Genomic DNA, 21,083 nt, shown 5'->3' on the forward strand with positions numbered 1-21,083 from the left:
TTTTGTATTTAAAATTAAGCTTTATTTCCATGGCAACACTTATTAGTTTAGCCAGTTTTAACTAGGCTATGACATACAGGGAGAGAGACTGAAAACCAACGTCAATTTCCAATAAAAGCGTCCAGCATAGGGGCACGGAAAGAACCATCCCAGGTAATTTGATCTTACAATTATATGCAATAGAACCTCTATTAGCAAGCCATCTGATTGGCAGAACCTAGCATCTATTAAATGGAAATAACAGATTTATGCCAGTTATACCCAGAGTGCCACCTACTGGAGAACATTTCAAAATAAAATAAATTGTACATTATTACCACCTATTGGTTAAGCAGCTTGTTAAAAACTTTAGCATAAGATTCCTCTTAATTGATACAGAACAGTGACTTAACCTTTACATCCCGTTCCCTCCACCATCACCACTATGTGATTTCTACCAATGAGAGGGGGAAAAGAGTGATTCATTACCAAATAAAGTGTGCTAGAACATTTATTAAATAATTATGAGAGGAAAGCTTATATTAAAGACATAAGAATAACATATATGCTAAACATATTAGTTCGCAACAAGGACTTGCATCAAAAAAATTATATAAAACAGTTCTTAGGAAGTCATGAGACAGATTAGACATGTTATTACTTGCCACAAGGAATGTATAAATGTTCAGCATGACATCTTACTACATCTCACCACGGATGTCAGCCAGTACAGAAACAACCTCAGGGGTTTCACCAGTGATCACAATAACATGTTCTAACTCTTCACTACGTAGCTGTCACGCTATGAGAACAATCACAGAAATATCAGTCTCAATGTATTGATTGTCAAAGCTGTGAAAGTAAGCAGTGGATAAAGCAGATAAAGTGTTTAGATTTGACTAATAGTTGTGATTCCTGATGCCGTTTCTGTGGTACACTCCTCTTCAATCTGTTGCAAGGCATTCTGGTCACTTGGAGAAGGAGGGACAGACTAAGAGAAAATGCATAGAGTCTTTCAGTTAGCATTGAGCTGCTCTTAAACTGAAGCAGGTTTCACTGAGAGCCCTCCATTTATGAATGTAACTGAGATAAGGATCAAAACGATAAAGGAATTTTCAAACAAAAACTCAATGGGGGGAACTCAATCCCTCATATAACTGAGAGAGACATACACATAACATAATACACATAACATAATACAGATTATACCTTACAGCGGCTTATAGAGGCGCATTCATATTTCCAATTCAGATGTAGTCGACCTCGTTCAAAAACCTGTGATACATTTTGAGGGAGACTACTATAAAAGGGGACCATAAATTGTCAAATTCAGCTTCATTCCCTTTAATTGTAGCTCCAAGATGCTCAACTTTTGATGTATTAGTAAATGTTGAAATTAACATTAACTTAGATTAATAAATTATGTAGAAGTGTTGTTCATTCTTAGTCTGTTAACTAAAGTTGTTAACAAATGTTAACTAATGAAGCCTTATTGTAAAGTGTTGAATAAAATATAATATATGATATGTGAGGGCAAGTGATCTAGAATCATTTGGATAGAATGAAGCAGTAGTTTGTAACTATTTGCAGTGTTAGCAGTGTCATTTAATCAAGGAATAGCATTCTTGACAATGATCCTCCTAGTATGGATACTCAAAGCAACCGCTGAATTGTATACGTTTATATAATGGCATGTTGGTTGCTGCTTACCTCTGATTCTGCTGTAGCAGTTGTTACAGAAGAGCTGTCTGTGTCTGACTCTGACCTGAGCTCCGGACTCAACCCCTCTCCCAAGGTCAGTCCTGCAGCTGACACACTGCAAGATCAACAAGAAACAGTGAGTCCGGATACACATCAAGATGAGAGGATAGAACCCTTTTCTTCCCATGACTCCATGCAGAAAGTCAAAGCCTCCCAAATCAGAAATGCTAATAATTGGGTCAGTGTGAGCAGATCCTCCACCATAGCTAGATTTGAAAAGGTGATTTTTTTTTTTAGTCAAAGCTGTTGAAGCAGTGATGTAACGGTCCTGTGCTGCAGTGAAGAAACAAGCAGTTACCGGTTACCATAAACAAAATAACCCCTGCAACCACATACAGGAATCTAAAAGGGACAAACATCATTAGAAGGAACGCAAGAGACCAAAGATCAAAGCAAATACCTTATTTTCCGGAAAATAAATCGCACCCGACTATAAAAGTCACAATATAATTTGTTGATATAATTTTTGTATTTTTTAATGGGTGTACGTCACATTTCATTATTACATTCAGAAATAATGTGATGTACATATAAATAAAACAAAGCTTTTAAAACCATTATTAACACTATAAATACATATTTTGGTTCCCCTCACTTAACAACAAATCATTACATGCGTCATTTTGGAATATAAATCTCAGCGTGTTTTAGATTACAAAAAATAAATAAATTCCGGAAAATGCGGTATAGTTTTGTGTTTAGAAAAGCCTGTGTGTTCAGTGACTGGCAGGGTTCTGGTCAGGCTGTGCAGAGGTTAGCCAGAAGGAGTGTTTACTTTGTCAAGTTAATTGGCAATAAGGCAATCAGAAAACAGGCTGGACTTCCGATGTCTTCCAATTCAACAAAAAATGTTTTAACTTCGAATTAAAACACGTTCAGATAAGAGTTCTGGAATGATTTAGGGATGTATTTTCTTACATAAATCCCAGGTTTGAATCAAAGTATGAATTAGGATAGAAATATACACCATTTCTAATTTGTTTTGCATGCTTGTAATCTGATTGCCTACAGCAAAATAGAAGAATTTATTGATGTTAGGTGGCTAATGATCTCCTGTTGCCCCAAATGCTGAAGGTTAAAAACCCAGGCTAGGTGCAACAGATCCACGGAAGGGCCCGCTCGCTCTTAGTTTCAGGTGACCTCTAGTCTCACCTTGAAGCAACCAATGTGAAAGCAGAGCTCCAGGGAATCGATGACCATGGCGGCTCCCTTCCCTAGAGGCTGCTCGCACCTCGAGCACATCCGCCTGCCACTGAGCAGCCTACAGGCACCACATGCCAGTGTCAGAGTCAGTGTCAATGTCAGAAACAAGACAGCATTTGCTCTGCCCTTTCCCTGATTTGACTGCATTTAACAGAAGAGGTTGGCGGCAGAGTACTGAAAGGTTCGGAATAGCATACTACGCTGCATGTATACTGTACACATTCACACAGCATGCACAGTGTTCCATGGAATACCTAAATTGTCAAAATGCACACTGTGTGGGATACTGCTTCCAACAATGCAATACTCTACACTTGAGCTTTCAGTGTAACAAATGGACTGGAAGCAATAATAATTTTCACATTTTACATTCTTTGACTGCATATTTATAAAACAGCAAAAAGTTTTACACAAAATTAGATTACAAATGAACAGTATTTCCCAAGATGAACTAGACTACAAATGGTTGATTTAGCCTGGAACGTTGTGAGGTTTTGTAGCATACAACCATTTACAAGAAATATTGCATACTCTTTCACATACTGTTTTTCAAACATTGTATGCAATACATTAGACAATGCAGCATATTTTGTACAGTACCGTTTAAATGTTTGGGGTCGGTAAGATTCGTTTTTGAAAGAAGTCTCTTATGCTCACCAAGACTGATAAAATACAGTAGAAACAGTAATATGTAGATTTTTTTTTCTTTTTTAGTTTAAAATGACTGTTTTCTATGTTAATACATTTTAAAAGTTATACATGTATTCCTGTGATGACAAAGCTGAATTTTCAGCATCATTGCTCCAGTTTTCAGTGTCACAAGATCCTTCAGATCAATTATTCTTATATGCTGATTTTGTACTGAAGAAACATTTCTCATAATGTTGAACAGTTGAGCTGCTAAATATTAAGATAATAAGATAAGATACTTAAGATACATTTTTTTTCAGGATTCGATGGATAGAAAGTTCAAAAGAAGATAATTCCATCCTTGCTGAATACAAGGATTCATTTTATTTTATTTTTCTTACAATTGTACTGCTCCCAAACTTTTGAACGATAGTGTACGCCACGTCATATGCTGTAATATGCAGTACACGAGTATACCATTCCGACCATAGTCACTGATTGCTAAAATACCTGGGGTTAAAGGTCAGGTAGAGTGAGATCCTTAAGAAAAAAAGAGCTGCACTTAAAATTGGCTTAAAGGTGTTTAAACTGAATATGCATTTTGCATAAAGCAATGCTTTGGTTGCTTTGACTAGTTCATACCTGCCACTCTGCTGAGAGTTTGAACGGGACTCAGGGGCCGAGGGCTCAGGCGTAGTTGTGATTGGTGGAGTGTGAAAGTTGGAGGCTGACAAGGAGCTCTGTTTAAGACCAGTAGAGAAGATCGCTGAGCCAGGGCCCAAGCTGCTGCGTCCTCTACTGTAAGAGCCAGTGCTTCCCACAACAGAATGGGGTCTGTTTGTGATGCCTGAAGTGTAGGACTGCCTGGACCAGGAGCTGGTCGAGTGGAGGTTCTCCAGCGATTCATATCTGCAAAGAGATTGAGATGTTAAAGACAGACTGGAAATGATGCATTCCTGGTTGACAAAAAGTACACTATTATTCAAAAGTTTGCGGTCAGTAAGATTTTTTTTTGTGTGTTTTGGAAAGAAGCCTCTTATGCTCAGTTGCTCAAAACAGCATTTTACAGTATTTAATCAAAAGTATAGTTTTTCTTACTGGTTTTTCTAATTGGCCGATGCGTTAGAAGCGTTTACGGTCTTTGTTTAACAGTCATATTTAATACGTTATTAGATAGAACTGTTAAAAAAGTACGGTATGCAAAAAAAAGTATAGCGTTTGCTTTTATATTATTAGTAACAAAGGCAAACACTATTATACTTCCTCATTTACTGTCAGCATTCAGCAAATACGCATTTATATAATTTAAACAAATATAAATTAATCTCTGAATATCTAATAAACATTTAATTTCACAAACCTTGCAAACTTTTCTGAAGTGCGCATTTGTAGCCTGCATAAACGTGTTACTCTGTGCGTGACGTTCGGCCCGTGTGAATTAAATGCAGACAGGAGAGTTCAGCTTCACTGGAGACGCACGATCGACAAACTATAAACCTTTGATTTAAAAATATGCAGCGCTATATCCAATTTAATGCAATTTTGACTGTGTGCTGTATGTAAAATTAGTGTTACCTTGTCTTTATTTGACAAAATATGATTCCCAGTGCGCACAAACTTACCAGCTTACTGAATCCCATTACAGTTTACTTCCTTTTTATTCATATATTTTTAAACAATTACTTTCTTTGTGAAAAATACTGTAATAGGATTGAAGAATCAAGAAGTTGCCATCTAAAGTATAAACATATTTTGAAGATTTTGAAACATATACATACATATATATATATATATATATATATATATATATACACACACACAGACACACACACACAATATTGGTCAACCACTAGTAAAAACAGTAATATTGTGAAATAATATAATTTAAACAAACTGTTTTCTATTTTAATATATTTTAACTATTAACATATTAAAAAAAGTTCCTGCGATGGCAAAGCTAAATTTTCAGTGCGTCACAGTAGTACAAGCTGACAAAGAGAATCTGTGCTAAACAGTATAAGGGAAAATGTTTCTTCAGTTTATTCATTGGGACCTCTTGATTGACGTTCCCGCAGTGATGGACTCTTTGTTGATGCTGGCATTTCGCTGACGGATCCAACTGCCGTCTGTGAGGAGCGGCGTTTTCTTCCTCATCTCCTCCAGGATCTGCAGACGTTCCTTTTCTGCCTGTGACAGCTGTCCCTTCTTTTTACCGCTCCCTGCAGCTAATGAAGGGACAAGCCAGAGAAGAGGAACATTGTATAATATTGTATAACTCACAACTCGCATAAGATTAATCAAAATGAAAAGTAATCAGACCTTTAGCATCTTGTTTGTGAAGGCTTTCAAGTGCAGGGGTAGATTTTGACTTTGTCCTAGGCAAAATAAGTACATAAAAAAAAAAAAAAAACACATGACCACTGCAAGCCTAACTTTAAATGTGAAGTGTGCTATTTTTGCATCACCAACAATAAATGCCTGCAAAATATCTGGCAATGAGGACAGAACTGAATGTGATGAGAAAGATAGGGCAATGTGAAACATTACTAAATGGAATTGTAATCAGAATTAACGTTTGTTAACAGAATTGTTAACATTCTCTTGCTTACATTTCTCATGGAAAATAACACTTTTTAATTCCCATTAAAGTGAGAAAGTATTTTAATAATGGAACACGTTCCCTTTAAGACAGTGGAAAATCTTTCAGCACAGAAATAAGTGCTGCCAGATTTACTACATCACATCTTTCCTTATGCCACAAAAGCCATTAAAAGACGCAAATATAGCGACAAAAGCAAACTGACCTGTCGGAAACTGTAAGCTTGGCAAACCCATAGGACTCCTCTGAGCTGAAGCAGGACAGAGCAGAAGCAGCACATAGAGAGACATGCAAGCAATGACCAAAGCAACAGCAACATAATACATATACATGCAACTCCACACTGCACTCAATACAAGAATATTTCACTACTACTTCAGAAATTCACAATACATATTAATTAGGGCTGTCAATATAACATGGTAATTTAGTGTGATTTTTTTTTTTATATAAAAATAAATAAATAATTGAAATAATTTTACTAATAAAACTAACTAATGCTATTAATTTTTGCCTTGTTAAAAACGTGCTCATAGCTGAAAAACACAACTGGATTCAACATCAGCTAAAAAACATCCTAAAAATATGTCCTGTGTGAACGGCCTACTTCCTCAGACTGGCTGGCAAACTCAAATGGATTCCTGTGGACTGTACCGGCGCCAGTGATATGTTCAATGATATGGAAATAAAACAAACAATGAATTCTGTTGAATACTATATATTAAGACTTCTCTGCTACAATGATGTTATGTCTTTTATTGAATGTCTTTAATTAAATTACCGAATCATCTTCATTTTGTGGGCTTGTCTTTTGAAATTATATGCATTAATGCTTTGCCAGACTTGCCTAATATTTAGGGAAATGCAAAATCCTAATATGTTATCGGCATGAACAACATAAAACTACTACAACTTATTTTTCACCTTGTGCTTGGCATATTTCTTACCACTGACTCTTTGTGGTTGAATCGCACTCCACTTCTGTCTTAAGTGACTGGTGTCCAGCTGCTATTTGCACAGCGGCCTGTCTGTTCTGTTCTGCTCCCTCCTTCTCTGCAATCTGACTGGATGCCACTGAAGTGGTAGCAATGGGAGGTTGAATATGAGAGGTAGTATTTCCATTGGACAGCACAGCAAGGCATTTCTGCTCCTATTACCGGCAGAAAGTAAATAATAACAGTGTTCACTATTCCCCATTTTATAATGACTGTAGAGTAGAGTATCGCAGAGCAACGTAATGCAAACACTTTATACAACAATACTACAATCCTCTGACCTCAGGACCACCGTGCCCCTCTCCATAAAATTCCTCCTGAGCTCTTCTCCACTCCTCCTCTAACTTCTCCTGATCACGTCGATACTTTTCCTGAAACCAGCGCAGACAAACATTTTTTAATGTAACAGTTTATTACAAATAATTTTATCAGCAAAACAAATTCCCTCCATCAGTGTATGTGTATATATTCAAAATTGCGTTATTGGCATGACTGTAAATATTGCCAAAGCTTGGAATACATACTACTACTACTACTAATAATAATAATAATAATAATAAATCAAAATAATAGAAGAAAATATTATAACTTAACTTAAATTTAAAAGGCACACTATACAGTTTCCATTTTTCTCAAACAGCCACCCCTAGAGTCGCTGTGGAGTATTTGTATTTAACGTTACTGTCGTAAATACCACTCACACAGAGCCGTCTCTGCACTCTTCAGAACCGCGCTTTCTTCATCGACTCTGCCATGATTCACGTCTGAAATGTGTTCTAGTGTTTTCCATAGAGGCTGCTTCAAATGTTGTTGATGAATGTGACGTCGTGCCGTGAAGCAAGTCGTGATTCTCGCGAGATTTGTCGGGGCGCCACCTCTCTAACTTGCAATGCTGGATGATTCTGATGATAAATCAGGATGATTCGCCCTACTACGAGTTAGTTTACCATCGAAATTATTTCGAAGCTGTTATATTAAGGTACAAATCTTGCATAGTGTGCCTTTAAATAAACAGTGTAACAAATTAGAACATGTGAACATTTGATACCAGTGTTTTAATATACACACACACACACACACACACACACACACACACACACACACACACACACACACACACACACACACACACACACACACACACACACACACACACACACACACACACACACACACACACACACACACACACACACACACACACACACACACACACACACACACACACACACACACACACACACACACACTACTGAGGGTCACCGTGGTGGACAGTAGGGAAACACACTGAGGTCAGACATACACTTAACACACACATTGACCTGCTGTTTCTCAGGCTGTGGCACATCCACACGTATCTAGCAGCCAGTGCTGCTGTCTGTCCCTCTCCTAATATTATCTTTATCTGTTCTATTTCAGTCATGGCTGCAAAGTTCTTTATTTAAGTTAGTGAATTTGTTTAAGTAGAGGTCTCTGATTGAACTGTATTTATGACAGTGAAGGAGGAAGTGCGTCTCTGTCTTGATGTCTCCTGTCCTACAGTTAACACACCCTTTGCTCTCTGGGTAACCAGCTCTTTCTGTGTCTGCCGGTCTCGATGGCTCTAGACTGTTCACTGAGCCTGTACTTGCTCAGGATCCGTCTCTGCTTTGTGTCTCTCACACTCAGGAGATATTCTTCCAATTCATCATTTAATTTCAGAGTTCGATAGAATTGTAATTTACTCAGCGATTTAGTTTGTGTTGTGTTCCAGTGTGTCCCAATGTTCCAGATATGTATTTTTAGACTGTTTGATAATTTGTTTTGTTTTGATGTTTGTGTGAGAAGCAGTTCTGGTCTGAGACTGGTTAGTGTTAGTCAGGTTATTAAGTCTCAGAACCAGCTGACTGAGGGGACTTTTTTCAGGGTTCAGTTCTTGGGTTTGTAATGCTTAAAATGTAGCGATAATGTGGGACTTGATTTTAGATGCATCCAAAATTTGAGGGATCTTTTTTGCAGATTATCAATCAATGGGAATCGGCCTAATTCTGCCCTATATGCATTATTGGGTGTTTTCCTTTGTAGTTTTAGAACGAGTTTGCAGAATTCTGTGTGTAGGGCTTCTGTCCCATCTAGTGTAGCTCTGATCACTGAGTGGACCCCAAACCTCACTTCCATACAGCGCAATGGGCTGAATTACACTATCAAAGATTTTACACCAGATTGGAATTGAAATATATATTATATTATATTATATTATATTATATTATATTATATTATATTATATTATATTATATATACACACATACACATACACATACACATACACACATACACACACACACACATACATACATGCATAAACATTCACACTTCTTTTAACTTTTAACATTCTTAATAAACAAATTGCTATTTTAACTATACTAACTAAAACTTAAACTAAAATATATGAAATTAATCATTACTTCATGTCACCATAAAAACTATTCTGAAACATCTCACATTCAAGATCTGGTTATGGTTAAGAAAGAATGTGTGATTTGGTGGTACCTGCAGGAGGCGCTCTTGTTCCATCTGCCATTTCTCCTGCCTCCGCCTCTCCTCCTCGTGATCCCAGGACCAGCGAGAGGAGGTGGAACTGATGGAGGGAACCTGGAGCTGATGCCAGAGAGTAACAATATGAATAAATTAACCAAAAAGAAATTTAGAATAAGGCTTTTAATAAATCAGAATCAGGCTTTTATATTGATAAAGACTAAATGTGAATGACAGTAGTGACTCACATCAGAGATGGCAGACTCTGAGCCACCTAGTAAAAGAGGTGGAAACAAAGATTATCCGTTTAAATAGCATAACAGAGCCCACACATAGCCATGAGTTTCCCAAGCCTGTAACCTGTTGATTTATGCTGCTCAGTGATTCTGACACACACACACACACACACACACACACACACACACACACACACACACACCCCCTGCTCATATGACAAAACTGTAACCAAAGCCACCACGGTCGAGCGAGCGCACAACAAATTCACACTCACATGCTGGTACGCAGGCTTTAAACAACACGCAAGACAGAGGTAAACAATGAATGTGCAAAAAACATCTCAGAGCAATGTCTTTAAAATTGTCTGTTCAATAACAGTGAATTGCAGAGGAATCTGATTGGTTGGAAAACTAAATTATTAGAGACTAACTAACACAAGGTTTTCTTTGTAAACTGTTCTGCAATAAGACAGGAATCACACACAACCAATTACAGACAGACAGAAACAGAAATAAAGAAACAACAGTCTTCATATTTCAGTTATTACAGTGTATCACATGCACATTGAAAGCACACCATCTTTATTTACCACAGAGATAGACCCAGGAGCTGACAGTGGCACCTGATGGACAGAGCATTAGCTTTTAGAAAAATGGAAAGCATAAGAAACCCATGGAGCGATTTCAGATCTTTATGCTCAGACCTAGAGCTTAACTAATAAAAGCTTTTGGTACACACAGTAGTTAGAAAAGAACGTGTAAAAAAATTATATTAACATAACTGGGTGACAGATGTAACCGTATGTACTAAATGCTTTAGTTAGTCAGGCCCTTAGAATGCAGAATAAGCAAACCCATCTGTTTTTAAGTGAATTCAGATATTAATATTCAACAGAACAGACCTCACCAATACACTCCATTAAGAGTGTGCTTGATCACAATCAGTCACAGCATAATTAAATGAATAAGCTGCAGTGATCAATTAGCCATAAAGCATTAAACTGCTACAGCCGGAGCGAATGCGGTTACCTTTTTGCATGAAAAATTCTAACTTTCTTCTATGAATTTTCAAAGCTATGTTCTCATAGTCTACAACACAGGTGGGGAGAGAACATTGCAAAAGGAATTTTATCATCCACATCTCTTGGTCTCTTTTTTTTTTTTTTTTTACGTGGAAATTGTTAGGTTCAACTCTGAACAAGGACAAAGGTTTGATTGCTAAACTGGTATTAAAGCACCCACCTTTGTTTCTTAGAGCAACTGGATTGTCCTGGATTCGTCCATTCACCGTTTTAGATAGTACTTTCTGAAAAATGTGAAGTAAAAATAAGTAAATAAATACATAAAAAGAATTATGATTAAATTAGAACGTACACTACCATTAAACAGTTTGAGGTCGGTAAGATTTTTAACATGCTTTTCAGGTCTCTTATGCACACCAAAGTTGAATTTATTAATAATAATAATAAAAACAGTAATGTTAAATACTATAATCATTTAAAATAACTTTTCTATTTTAATATGATTTAAAATGTAATTTCTTTATATAACTTACATAATTTTGTGATTTCAAAGCTGAATATTCAGCAGCCATTACCAGTCTTCAGTGTCACATGATTCTTCAGAATTCATGACATAAATTTAGGGGCTGTTTACACAACACCGTTTTCCACTAAAAACGTAACATTTTATGCGTTTTGGCCGTCTATTTACACGACAACGGCATTTTGGGTGTCTGAAAACGCAAACTTTTGAAAACGAATTGAGCACATGCACACACGTATTACAGTACGTGTTCAGTCTATATAGTGTTTCATTGCCATCTAACGGCCTGGCAGCAGAATACAGCGTTTTTTGTCGTTTTGCCCGTTGTGTCGTCTGTACGCAGAAAACTCAAAGGAAAAACTTTCCGTTTTAAGCATATCATTGTTACAATTTCGGTTTCAACTAAGGATACGTTTACACGACAATGTAAAAGTTTTCAGTGACACTTTTGATCATTTTAATGCATCCTTGCTGAATATAAAAGTATTAATTTCTTAAAAATATATATATATATTTGACCAATGGTGTACCCTTAAACAATCACTGTACAAACAAGCACATGAATTACCAACTTGAGGTCAAGTACTAAAAATGAACAAATTTAAACAACAACAACAGTTAAACTCACTGATTTCCCACAGTCCACCACATTCATTATATTCCTGTCCTGACTCACATTAGCAGGCTGTCCGTTGACCTGTGTCTTCACCACAGTCTCCACTGGAGAGTTTGAGGTTGTGCTGATCGAGACATAGTGCTCGGGCCGCCCTATAAGTGTTGAATTGGCACTGGTCAAATTGATGGTCTTATGGCTCTTGTACGGTAGGGAAGGGTGGCCACTGCCCCAGTCTGTCCAGTACCCAAAACATACATGAGCAATTCAGAAATGCCAGATCACGTTTGCGAACTTGTTAGTGATTTAGACCAATTATTTAAATCAGAATTAGATGTAATTTGTGACAGGGGAATTTTAAGTGGGTAAAATTATACGGTTTAATATAAAAGTGAGCATTAAATGAAATTAAAGGGTGCTTTATTAATTATTCCCTTTGATAATATTGAAGCAAAGATTACTGATGCAATAGAGTCTTTATCAGACCGGACAGTGAGAATGACTGACAGACAGACAGATAGACCACCTTCCCACAGTGACAGAAAGCAAAAGATAAAGCATCTGATTCTGGAATGGCGCCTTCATTTTCTCAGCTCAAAAGCAGAAGGAACCGTGCCAGAAAATATAAAGATGAAATACCCAAAATCAAATTGCAACAGCTGTTTCTAGAAATAATTTATATGCCAATTCCACAGATTTGCAATATTATACTCTAAATATGAACAGTGTCATTAAAGAGGCAAAAACCCCAAAGTGTGATTTAAGAACTTAAAATATATTTCTATTTGATTTATTTTCACACATTCCCTTGTTGGTAGTACAAAATTATTTTGGTGAAATGATGCTCAGTTTACACAGAGAGGGCTGATTCTTACAGTTTCCACACCCTCACCATTTTGGCCATGTCGCCGGATGTCCATCAGTAAAGTGCCTTTTTGCTGTGCCGAGTCCATGCTGCCCTTAAACTGCTCATAATTCATTTCGGCAACCCTGCATCCACCCAACGCCACGATCTCATCCCCCATCAGCAGACCACACAACTCTGCTGGGCTGCCTGTGTGATGCAGGTACAGAGATGAAGCAGGTCAAGGCTGTGCCTTGAAGCTAAACTGAGAAAGTTTGTGAGTACAGAATCAACTTTACTTCTTGATATAGACCAATAGGATATTCATAAAAAAAATAAAAAAGTTCTAGTAGGTCATTTCATTTACTGAGATGATCTGATGAAGTGCAAACAGGACATCAGCTCTTCAATCTTATTCAACTTGAATTACTGTATATAGAGCAAAATGCTGTATATTACTCTGTATATTGATTCTGTTCCTGGTAGTTTTTCCATTTACTTTTTTGTACATTTAACATTGTATAATTTCATATTTCATTGTACATAGTCTTCTATGTATGTCATGGAATAATATTCTCTTTCTGCTTATTTGTTTTTACTTAATTTACTTTACACCAATGAATAAATAAATGCATTTATTATAATGTAATATCACAGCTTGTCAGTGGCCAAAAAACATTTACACATGCAAGTCCACAAAGGGAATGAAAAGTTATTAAATTATTTCAGATATATAATCTGTGATTTTTGTGCAAGTTAGACAAAAATACTGTTGCAGACTTTGCCTGGTGTCTAATTTATTCATTTATAATGCACATATAATTTACCCTGAATTTCAGTACTGAAACCAACATGAGCATTTTTTCCACACACACACACACACACACACACACACACACACACACACAAGTACAGTATAAAAATGCATTAAACATGCATGCATAAAAAAATAAAAAATAAAAATAATAATAATAAATAATAATAATAATAATAATCATCATTACAACATATTTAATTAATCGTGATATATTAACTGACTGACAGCCCTAAATAGAAAAGAACACAACAGGTTCATACATCATCGATGAGGCAGTAAATGTAGGTTAGTGTGTTTAATGGAATTCTGGGAAGGAGATCAACCCAAGCCTTCTACCTCAGCCTGTCTGTTAACTCCGTTAACACAATACATCTGATTAAAGAATGCCAGGAGTCAGAACCAACCGCTCTCCATATCTTCTATACAACAATACAGATGAGAGCTGATATAATGGAGATGTGCTTTAGACTATATTTCCTACATGCATGGCCACCCTAACCTACTTTTGTAAATGCACAGGTCACAGATGAATGCTGCCTCTCCTCTCATTCATGATGATATATACTAAGCTCAGGACCAGACTCCCTTCAGGACGGGTTCCAAGACTTCTTCAGTTTAACCAATCAGACTAATGCACAGTAAAACACACCTTCACTGTTCTCTATAAATCATTCATCTCAGTCTCACTCCACAATCCTGAGAATTACACACTATGACTGAACGTAAACGTACATGGCAATGCAAACACTCCTTGCATTCTCAAACACCAAATAAACTACAAAAATAACTGTCAAGCGCACGGTGTGATACACAATAAAGATCCACAAACTCAAACTCTGTATTTAGGATTTCTTTCATTTTCTGAAATGTAATTTGTACTCACAGTTATCATCTCCATTACCCCCATTCATCCATAAAAACACACCAAAGTTTCACCCTATATCTCTAAACAGATTCTGTATGGTAGAAATAGGCATCTAACCTGACTGATTTACAGCTGGTTCACATTTCACTCTTATAAAGTGAAATTGCAAAGCCCAGATGCATTTAAAAGGAGCAGTTATTCTAGTTCAACAGTTTGCCGTTTTGAACCATTATGAATTATAAGTCTTACCTGCTTGAACTGATTTCACACAAGCACCAGTTGAGTCCCAGTGAGCCTTGAATCCAAAGTCTCTCCCGCTGTTAGGCTTCTGATTCAAACAGACTCGCATTTCACTTTGACCCACCTGAGAGAGAGAGGGAGAGATACAGAGAGAGAATGTGACACCTGAGGATCCCATGACACCTTCTTCCTCAAGAAATCTGCTTCAGTCAGTACAACACAAACTGTGTCCACTATCACACATACCTGCATAAAAGAAAAATAAATAAATAATTTGTCTTAAACTGTATATGCTTAGTCCATTTAAGTAATTTTATACACATTTTTATAGTGCATTATTAATAAAATATGATATAATATTCCAGTGAAAAGTGTTCCAGGTAGGTCAGGGATGTCCTGGAGGTCATGGTTGGATTGGTTCAGATCATCAAGGAGCCTACCTTAATTTCTCGTATTTTTGAGAAAACAGGAGGAGATGTTTGTATCATGGAAGCGGCCATGGTCACTTTAGTGACGAAAGAGTTCATGGGAGGTGCTGATGACCTTCCATCTCTCCAGTCTTCATCCGCTTTCTTAGGGTTGATTGGATGAGTGATTGAACGAAAGTGACCTGTCTCGGCAGAGGCTGTGACCTTTCCTTGACCGCTGACGAAAGAGGGGATGATTGAATAGTCTCTGTGTCCACTGATCAGGCTTTTATGAGAGTCATCAATCTGTAGAAACACAAGATAAAACCAAATAAAGTGGCCAATTTCTTTAACAAAAACTTCTACAACCATGAATTCTGTTCAATTTAGGACTGTGTATTAGGGCACTGAAAATTAGAATATGCCTCAAATTAGTTTTAACAAGCCCATGAATGAAAAAAATAAAAACGTGGAAAACTTGGTCCATCTCTGAAAAACTTTCATGCGCAATTTCTTGTTTACTTTAATCTTAAATTCAAATATATAAAGTCACATTATTATTAAAACACACACAGTACAATATACAGAGGCAACATAATTGCTTTTGTTTGAGACACAGTGGCCAAACAGTGCGGGTGTCCACACATGGTTGAGAAGCCCGTCATGGAAAAGCACACACAAGGCACACCGAAGTCTTAGCTTGGGTTTCACGAAGCACCCAGAGTGCACAGCAGTAGTAGTGGCTTGATTCATTATTCATAAGCCAGCCGCTAGATGATCAAGTGATGAAGAGAAACACTAAACTTCACACAACACTGCACAAACTACCACTCTTCCTCATCCCCCACTCCTTTATCACAGAGAGAGACACTAGGTACTATTTAGAAACTAACAATTACTGTAGGTCAAGGTCAGGTGGAACAAATTGTCATTGAAGAATAATGCTGGCCAATATAGATTTAATATTTTCATTATACATGAAGTTACTTCTGATCTAAAAAAACAAAAACAAAACGACATGGATATAAAATTTAAGTGGATCTTTTTAATTGGCAGTTTTGTTTCCTAAAGACCATGACATTACACTAGTTCTGCAATTATTATTATTATCATCATCATCATTTTTTTTAAGCTGTATCACCCAGCTCTACCAGTGACCACAGCACACTCATCACTTTGCGCTTTTGGAAGAGTTTCACTTTAGTTTTCTGATCTGTGGCCAGTTGCATAAACTGCTTAGACTAGTCTTACAAGTTAGTCATCTATTGTTTTTAGATGTCATCTAAGTCTATTGTCATCTAAGTCCTTTAAATAAAACTGTAAATTGATCTAATTTGAATCTGAAAAGTAAGACTGATTACCACTTGGGCTAACTGCTAATTGGTCAGATTAGGCACAGTCTTAAAGGCACAATATGTATTTTTTTTTATTTAAAAATATAAAAAATCACTATCTATGTTATATATTTTTTAAAGTTGTGTATTTACATTATCCCGACAGTTCCAATTAACTTCTAAATCCAGAGAAATTAATATTTTAATTCAAAGACACGGACCGTGTCTTTATTTCCGTTTTGTCGCCGTCAATGCCGTCATATCCGTGTTGTCTCTGGTTTCCGCTCGTGCTGCCATGGCAACCAGAGCTATGAACCAGAGCCCTCTGATAGTAACCAAACTGACGCGGACAACTGTGTAGTTCGCAATGTCTATTTGCACGCTGTTGTTGTTTCGTTCAAACATTATGGACCATGGCAAGCAGACTTTGGATAAAAAAAGGAGAACTAAACTGAGAATCAATATCAGCGCGGTGTTTTCGAGATGCCTAGAGCTCCCATGGACACTATATAAACGAGAGCTCCACGTCCGAGACTTCGACAACTCCTACATGTACTTTATTAAACAGGTGAGCACATTTACATAAAACTAATCAAGGTTATATAGTTCAACAATGATAAAATGTTAGAATATGATCTGTATGTTATTCTAATGTTGATCTAGCTTACTGCTAGTCTCATACAGACAAACTAACGTTAACACATACATTTCAACACATTCAAATGCAGTTTAGAGTGATAGTGTAATGTTAGACCAAGTGAAACAGCGCTGCGTTACCTCTCAAGTTTAATTTGTCTAATAAACTGACCTGTGAGTAGTAATTCTGCGTGTAGTTCGGTAGAATGAAATGTCCATATTCCTTTTATATCCACGGGACTCGCATCGCGTTTGGAGCTGATAGCTGTCTCTTAGCAATCCCGAACTGCTTCATATCACAGTCATGATAAAAGCATCGATGTATTCAGTAATCCATATACATTATTAGATCGGTCGGCTTGACGTTGACGACAAAATCCATAATTCATAGCAAATGTTGCGTCATCAATCTACGCCTTTGTTATTGTAAATAGGTTAGCGACCCCTAGTGGAGAAAAAATCCCATACTGTACGTTTAACATAGTGTCTTAACATTTATGCAACTGGCCACTGGATGGCATGCGGTCACAAAACTAATCAGACCTCAAGGTACTGACCATATGCCACCAAAACCAATCTACATATGTTTTTAAGATCATTGCTGTCACTTTCGATTAATCGGGTACTCGAGCACATCCCCATTTACAGAAAACCTCTATACATGTTCAAAAGGTCAAACCTTTTAAGCATGAAATAAGCTTTTTTTGTACGAGATCATGGTTCTGGCGGAGTGGAAAATTCAGGGAACAGAAAAATAAAACTGCTAGCCTGACGTTGTCATACTCAGATTCTAGTCAGAATATGAGTCTGATACTGCTCCATTGGGCTGTGATTAAGGGGCGCGTTTCAACCGAACCAGGAAAGAAAATGCCTCTGCACTCAATTGGATAGACCTACAACCAATCAGAGCAACAGAGTAAGTGACGCATGTTCTTCATTCATCTTTCTGATCGACAAATGCCTTGATCGCGGTTCTCGGTTCCTCTTTTAAAATCAATGCGCGGTCGATATCTTCTATAACAGACGCGATGGCGGAATCTACACATCTCAATTCTCCAGCGGCAGCCGTCTTTGTTGTAAACGAATTCAACCCATGCGCTCTTTGGTGACGCGGATGATTACTTTACTGTTGATCATCTGTCCATCATCGTATAAAGCCCGCCCTGACAATTTGATTAGTCCGAACAGCTCTGGTTCGAGCATAGTTGCTCCACAACGGATCAAGTCCAGAACTTCCCGACCTCAAATGTTGTGGGCGGGGCTAAGTTCGGCTGGCATCAAGGCTATAAAACTGCACTATATAAAAGGAAAAAAGCAAGAGAAAGTGTAGTAGTTGTTGCATAATAAATCAGACAGAGGGATACTAAATACCAAGTGAAATGGACACAAAAAAAACCCCACATTAATCAGAATCAAAAGCCTCCACCTTGAGAATCATAATCAAGACTTGACATTCAGATCTGACTTTTTTTATGAATAAAGCACACATGATCTATAGAGCAACATGTAAGGCTGAGAATGGCCACTTACGGAATACACTTTGGGTAGTGAGGACATTTTGGAGGGTTTAGCTCCAAATAGACGTGGTGTGAGGCCTGTGGAGAGTCGCGAGCAACCTTCTGACCTTCTGAAACCCCTCGGTAGAGTGGCAGATATGCGTGCTCCCCCTGCATAGAAGCTCTCTAGGAAACTATCGCGGCGGCTGAAGTCTGGACCCTGCTGCTCGTAGGGTTCGGACACAACAGCTGCTGGAGGGGTAAAGAATTCACCGGTGCACATTTGGGCTGAGTCAGGCGTCTCTATGTCAGTGCCTCTGGCCAGAGAAGATGATGTCCCGTTCGTGAAGGGTGAAGCCGAGGTGGTTGACCATCCAGTTACCCTAGCACTGCTGACACTGGACCCTGCATCACTCATGGGTCCAGGCATGTTGGAGCTGGAAGAGAGTGAACCAACAGGAATGAATGTCTGATCTGATCCCAGGGTAGGAGTTTAAGGTTGTGACAGGACTACTGAAAGCACATGGCTGGTAATGGAAGGGGAGTGGGGGTGGAGAGGGCTTGGAGGACAGGTGTAACTATCAAATGTCTCTATTAGCCACACGTGAACAAGTGGTAGCACTTTAGAGAACATCACTTAATGCATTAGGAATAATTAAATAAATGAACATTTTTTATAGTATTGTTTTAATCTAGATGGATGCTAATATACAAATATATTATTCTTCGTTCTTAAAGGTGCGTTCAGTAGTTTGATGCTAATTTTTTTTTTTAATTGTACATGTTAAAAAATGTATTGATTTTATGAAGAGCCATGTGAATGGCGTACACTCAAAATAAGATGAAGGCTGTTCTGTAATAGTTCTCGATAAAATAAAATAAAATGTATATATGTGGTGCAGATCTGAAGGCAGAAGACAAAGACCGACAAAAAAAAAAACAAGCTGATGACAGAACATTCTGAGTAATAATGCCAAGGTAGCTTCTTTCTGTTAGACAGATACAAGGAGCCATTATGTTAAGCCAGTGTCTTAAGATCTATGACCCACTAGCAGTTACTTTTTGGGATCAAATTAAACCAATCTTCATTTTATTTAACTGACTCCAAAAAGTTATGAACAGTCTTAAAAGAAAAAAAAAAATCCTTAACTAACTTGTAAAACTAGTCTTAGTGGTTTACGCAACCGGCCCCAGCATTAAACAGCATTGGGGGAACGATACTTAAAAATACATGAACAGCGATGCTAATGCTAGCTAAAGAACTATGGAATTGCCCTTTAATCTGTTAATTTATTAATACACTATTGTTTATATTAAATGGAACTTGAAATGTATAAGTAGAAATTATCATTCAGATTAATAATGGACTACAGGGTTTTTGCAAGGGAAATTAAGAATTTAAGACCTGCAGAAACCCTGGTAGTAACTAATACAACTATATACATACATAATAATAACTAAGACCTTATTGTGAAGTGTTACAGACTAAGGAAATTCACTAAACAGTTGAACTTTTTTGCATGTGGTATGTCAGTACAAATTCTACTTGTATTCCTTTGTGCACAAAAACATGCCTCCTATGTAAATCTGGCACATAAATTCACAAAAATAATAATTCTGTTATCATCTATCATCATCATGACTTTCAAAACCCACATGACTTTCTTTCGATCATGAACAGAAAAGGAGTTAAGCAGAATGACGAATCTGTTTTTTTATATTTTTTTTTATATATATGATGACAGTAAATGTGACCACGGCTATCAAAAAAGATTTTCACTTGAACTTTTAGTTCGTATTGTAAGACACTTGAGTATTGTGAAAAATCTTATAAATGTATGAGGTGGCAAGGTGGGCCTTTTACCCCATACACGAGATAAATGGCTCACCAGCATGGGACAAAAAGGCACACATTACTTATCCAAATACTATAAAATAATACTATAAAATAATATAATATCAAATAATATGTTTTTAACATTGTCTTTAATACTTGTTCAAAATAATTACCTTAGCAAAGTTTGTATGGAAAACCAAAATAAATTAAAAAATTAAAAAATGAATTCAATAAAACAATTAAATGCACCAGTTAATTCTGAAATAATTAAATAACTAATTTAATTATTAAATGTATTTCTTTTGTAAAATTCCATAAAAAAAAAAACATTGAATATTTTCACAATATCCTCTTTCACACACTATTACTGTTTAAATATATATAAAAATTCATAATAAAATGTGCTTTTCATAATAATAATAATAATAATAATAATAAGCTGAATTTACAAATGATACCCATTTGATGAATCATGTATTTCCAAATCACGATTTTCCCAAAGATTTTTCATAATAGAGGACATTTCACAAAT

At 36.9% G+C, this 21,083-nt stretch overlaps 1 protein-coding gene across 14 annotated transcripts in view; it reads right to left on the reverse strand.

The window, feature by feature from the left end:
* lmo7b (LIM domain 7b) overlaps nt 1-21,083 on the reverse strand; it is a 44,311-nt gene continuing 23,228 nt past the window's right edge. For 3 of the 14 annotated variants that reach the window (XM_082164003.1, XM_082163994.1, XM_082164000.1), the window contains 18 exons: nt 18,749-19,151; nt 15,282-15,554; nt 14,851-14,965; nt 12,968-13,129; nt 12,091-12,311; nt 11,160-11,223; nt 10,947-11,006; nt 9,930-9,955; nt 9,697-9,804; nt 7,449-7,538; nt 7,120-7,322; nt 5,893-5,948; nt 5,627-5,798; nt 4,216-4,482; nt 4,084-4,113; nt 2,893-3,001; nt 1,690-1,795; nt 1-970 (listed from right to left, as the gene is read on the reverse strand). In XM_082164003.1, coding sequence (XP_082020129.1) covers nt 948-970; nt 1,690-1,795; nt 2,893-3,001; nt 4,084-4,113; nt 4,216-4,482; nt 5,627-5,798; nt 5,893-5,948; nt 7,120-7,322; nt 7,449-7,538; nt 9,697-9,804; nt 9,930-9,955; nt 10,947-11,006; nt 11,160-11,223; nt 12,091-12,311; nt 12,968-13,129; nt 14,851-14,965; nt 15,282-15,554; nt 18,749-19,151 — 2,488 coding nt within the window. In that variant the 3' untranslated portion in view covers nt 1-947. The remainder of the gene's footprint in view (nt 971-1,689; nt 1,796-2,892; nt 3,002-4,083; nt 4,114-4,215; nt 4,483-5,626; nt 5,799-5,892; nt 5,949-7,119; nt 7,323-7,448; nt 7,539-9,696; nt 9,805-9,929; nt 9,956-10,946; nt 11,007-11,159; nt 11,224-12,090; nt 12,312-12,967; nt 13,130-14,850; nt 14,966-15,281; nt 15,555-18,748; nt 19,152-21,083) is intronic. The other 11 variants (XM_082163997.1, XM_082164007.1, XM_082164004.1 and 8 more) reach the window with 11 other exon arrangements.

The sequence above is a fragment of the Leuciscus leuciscus genome (assembly GCF_965113295.1).
Source record: "Leuciscus leuciscus genome assembly, chromosome: 3".
In the NCBI taxonomy this organism is placed as follows: Eukaryota; Metazoa; Chordata; class Actinopteri; order Cypriniformes; family Leuciscidae; genus Leuciscus; species Leuciscus leuciscus.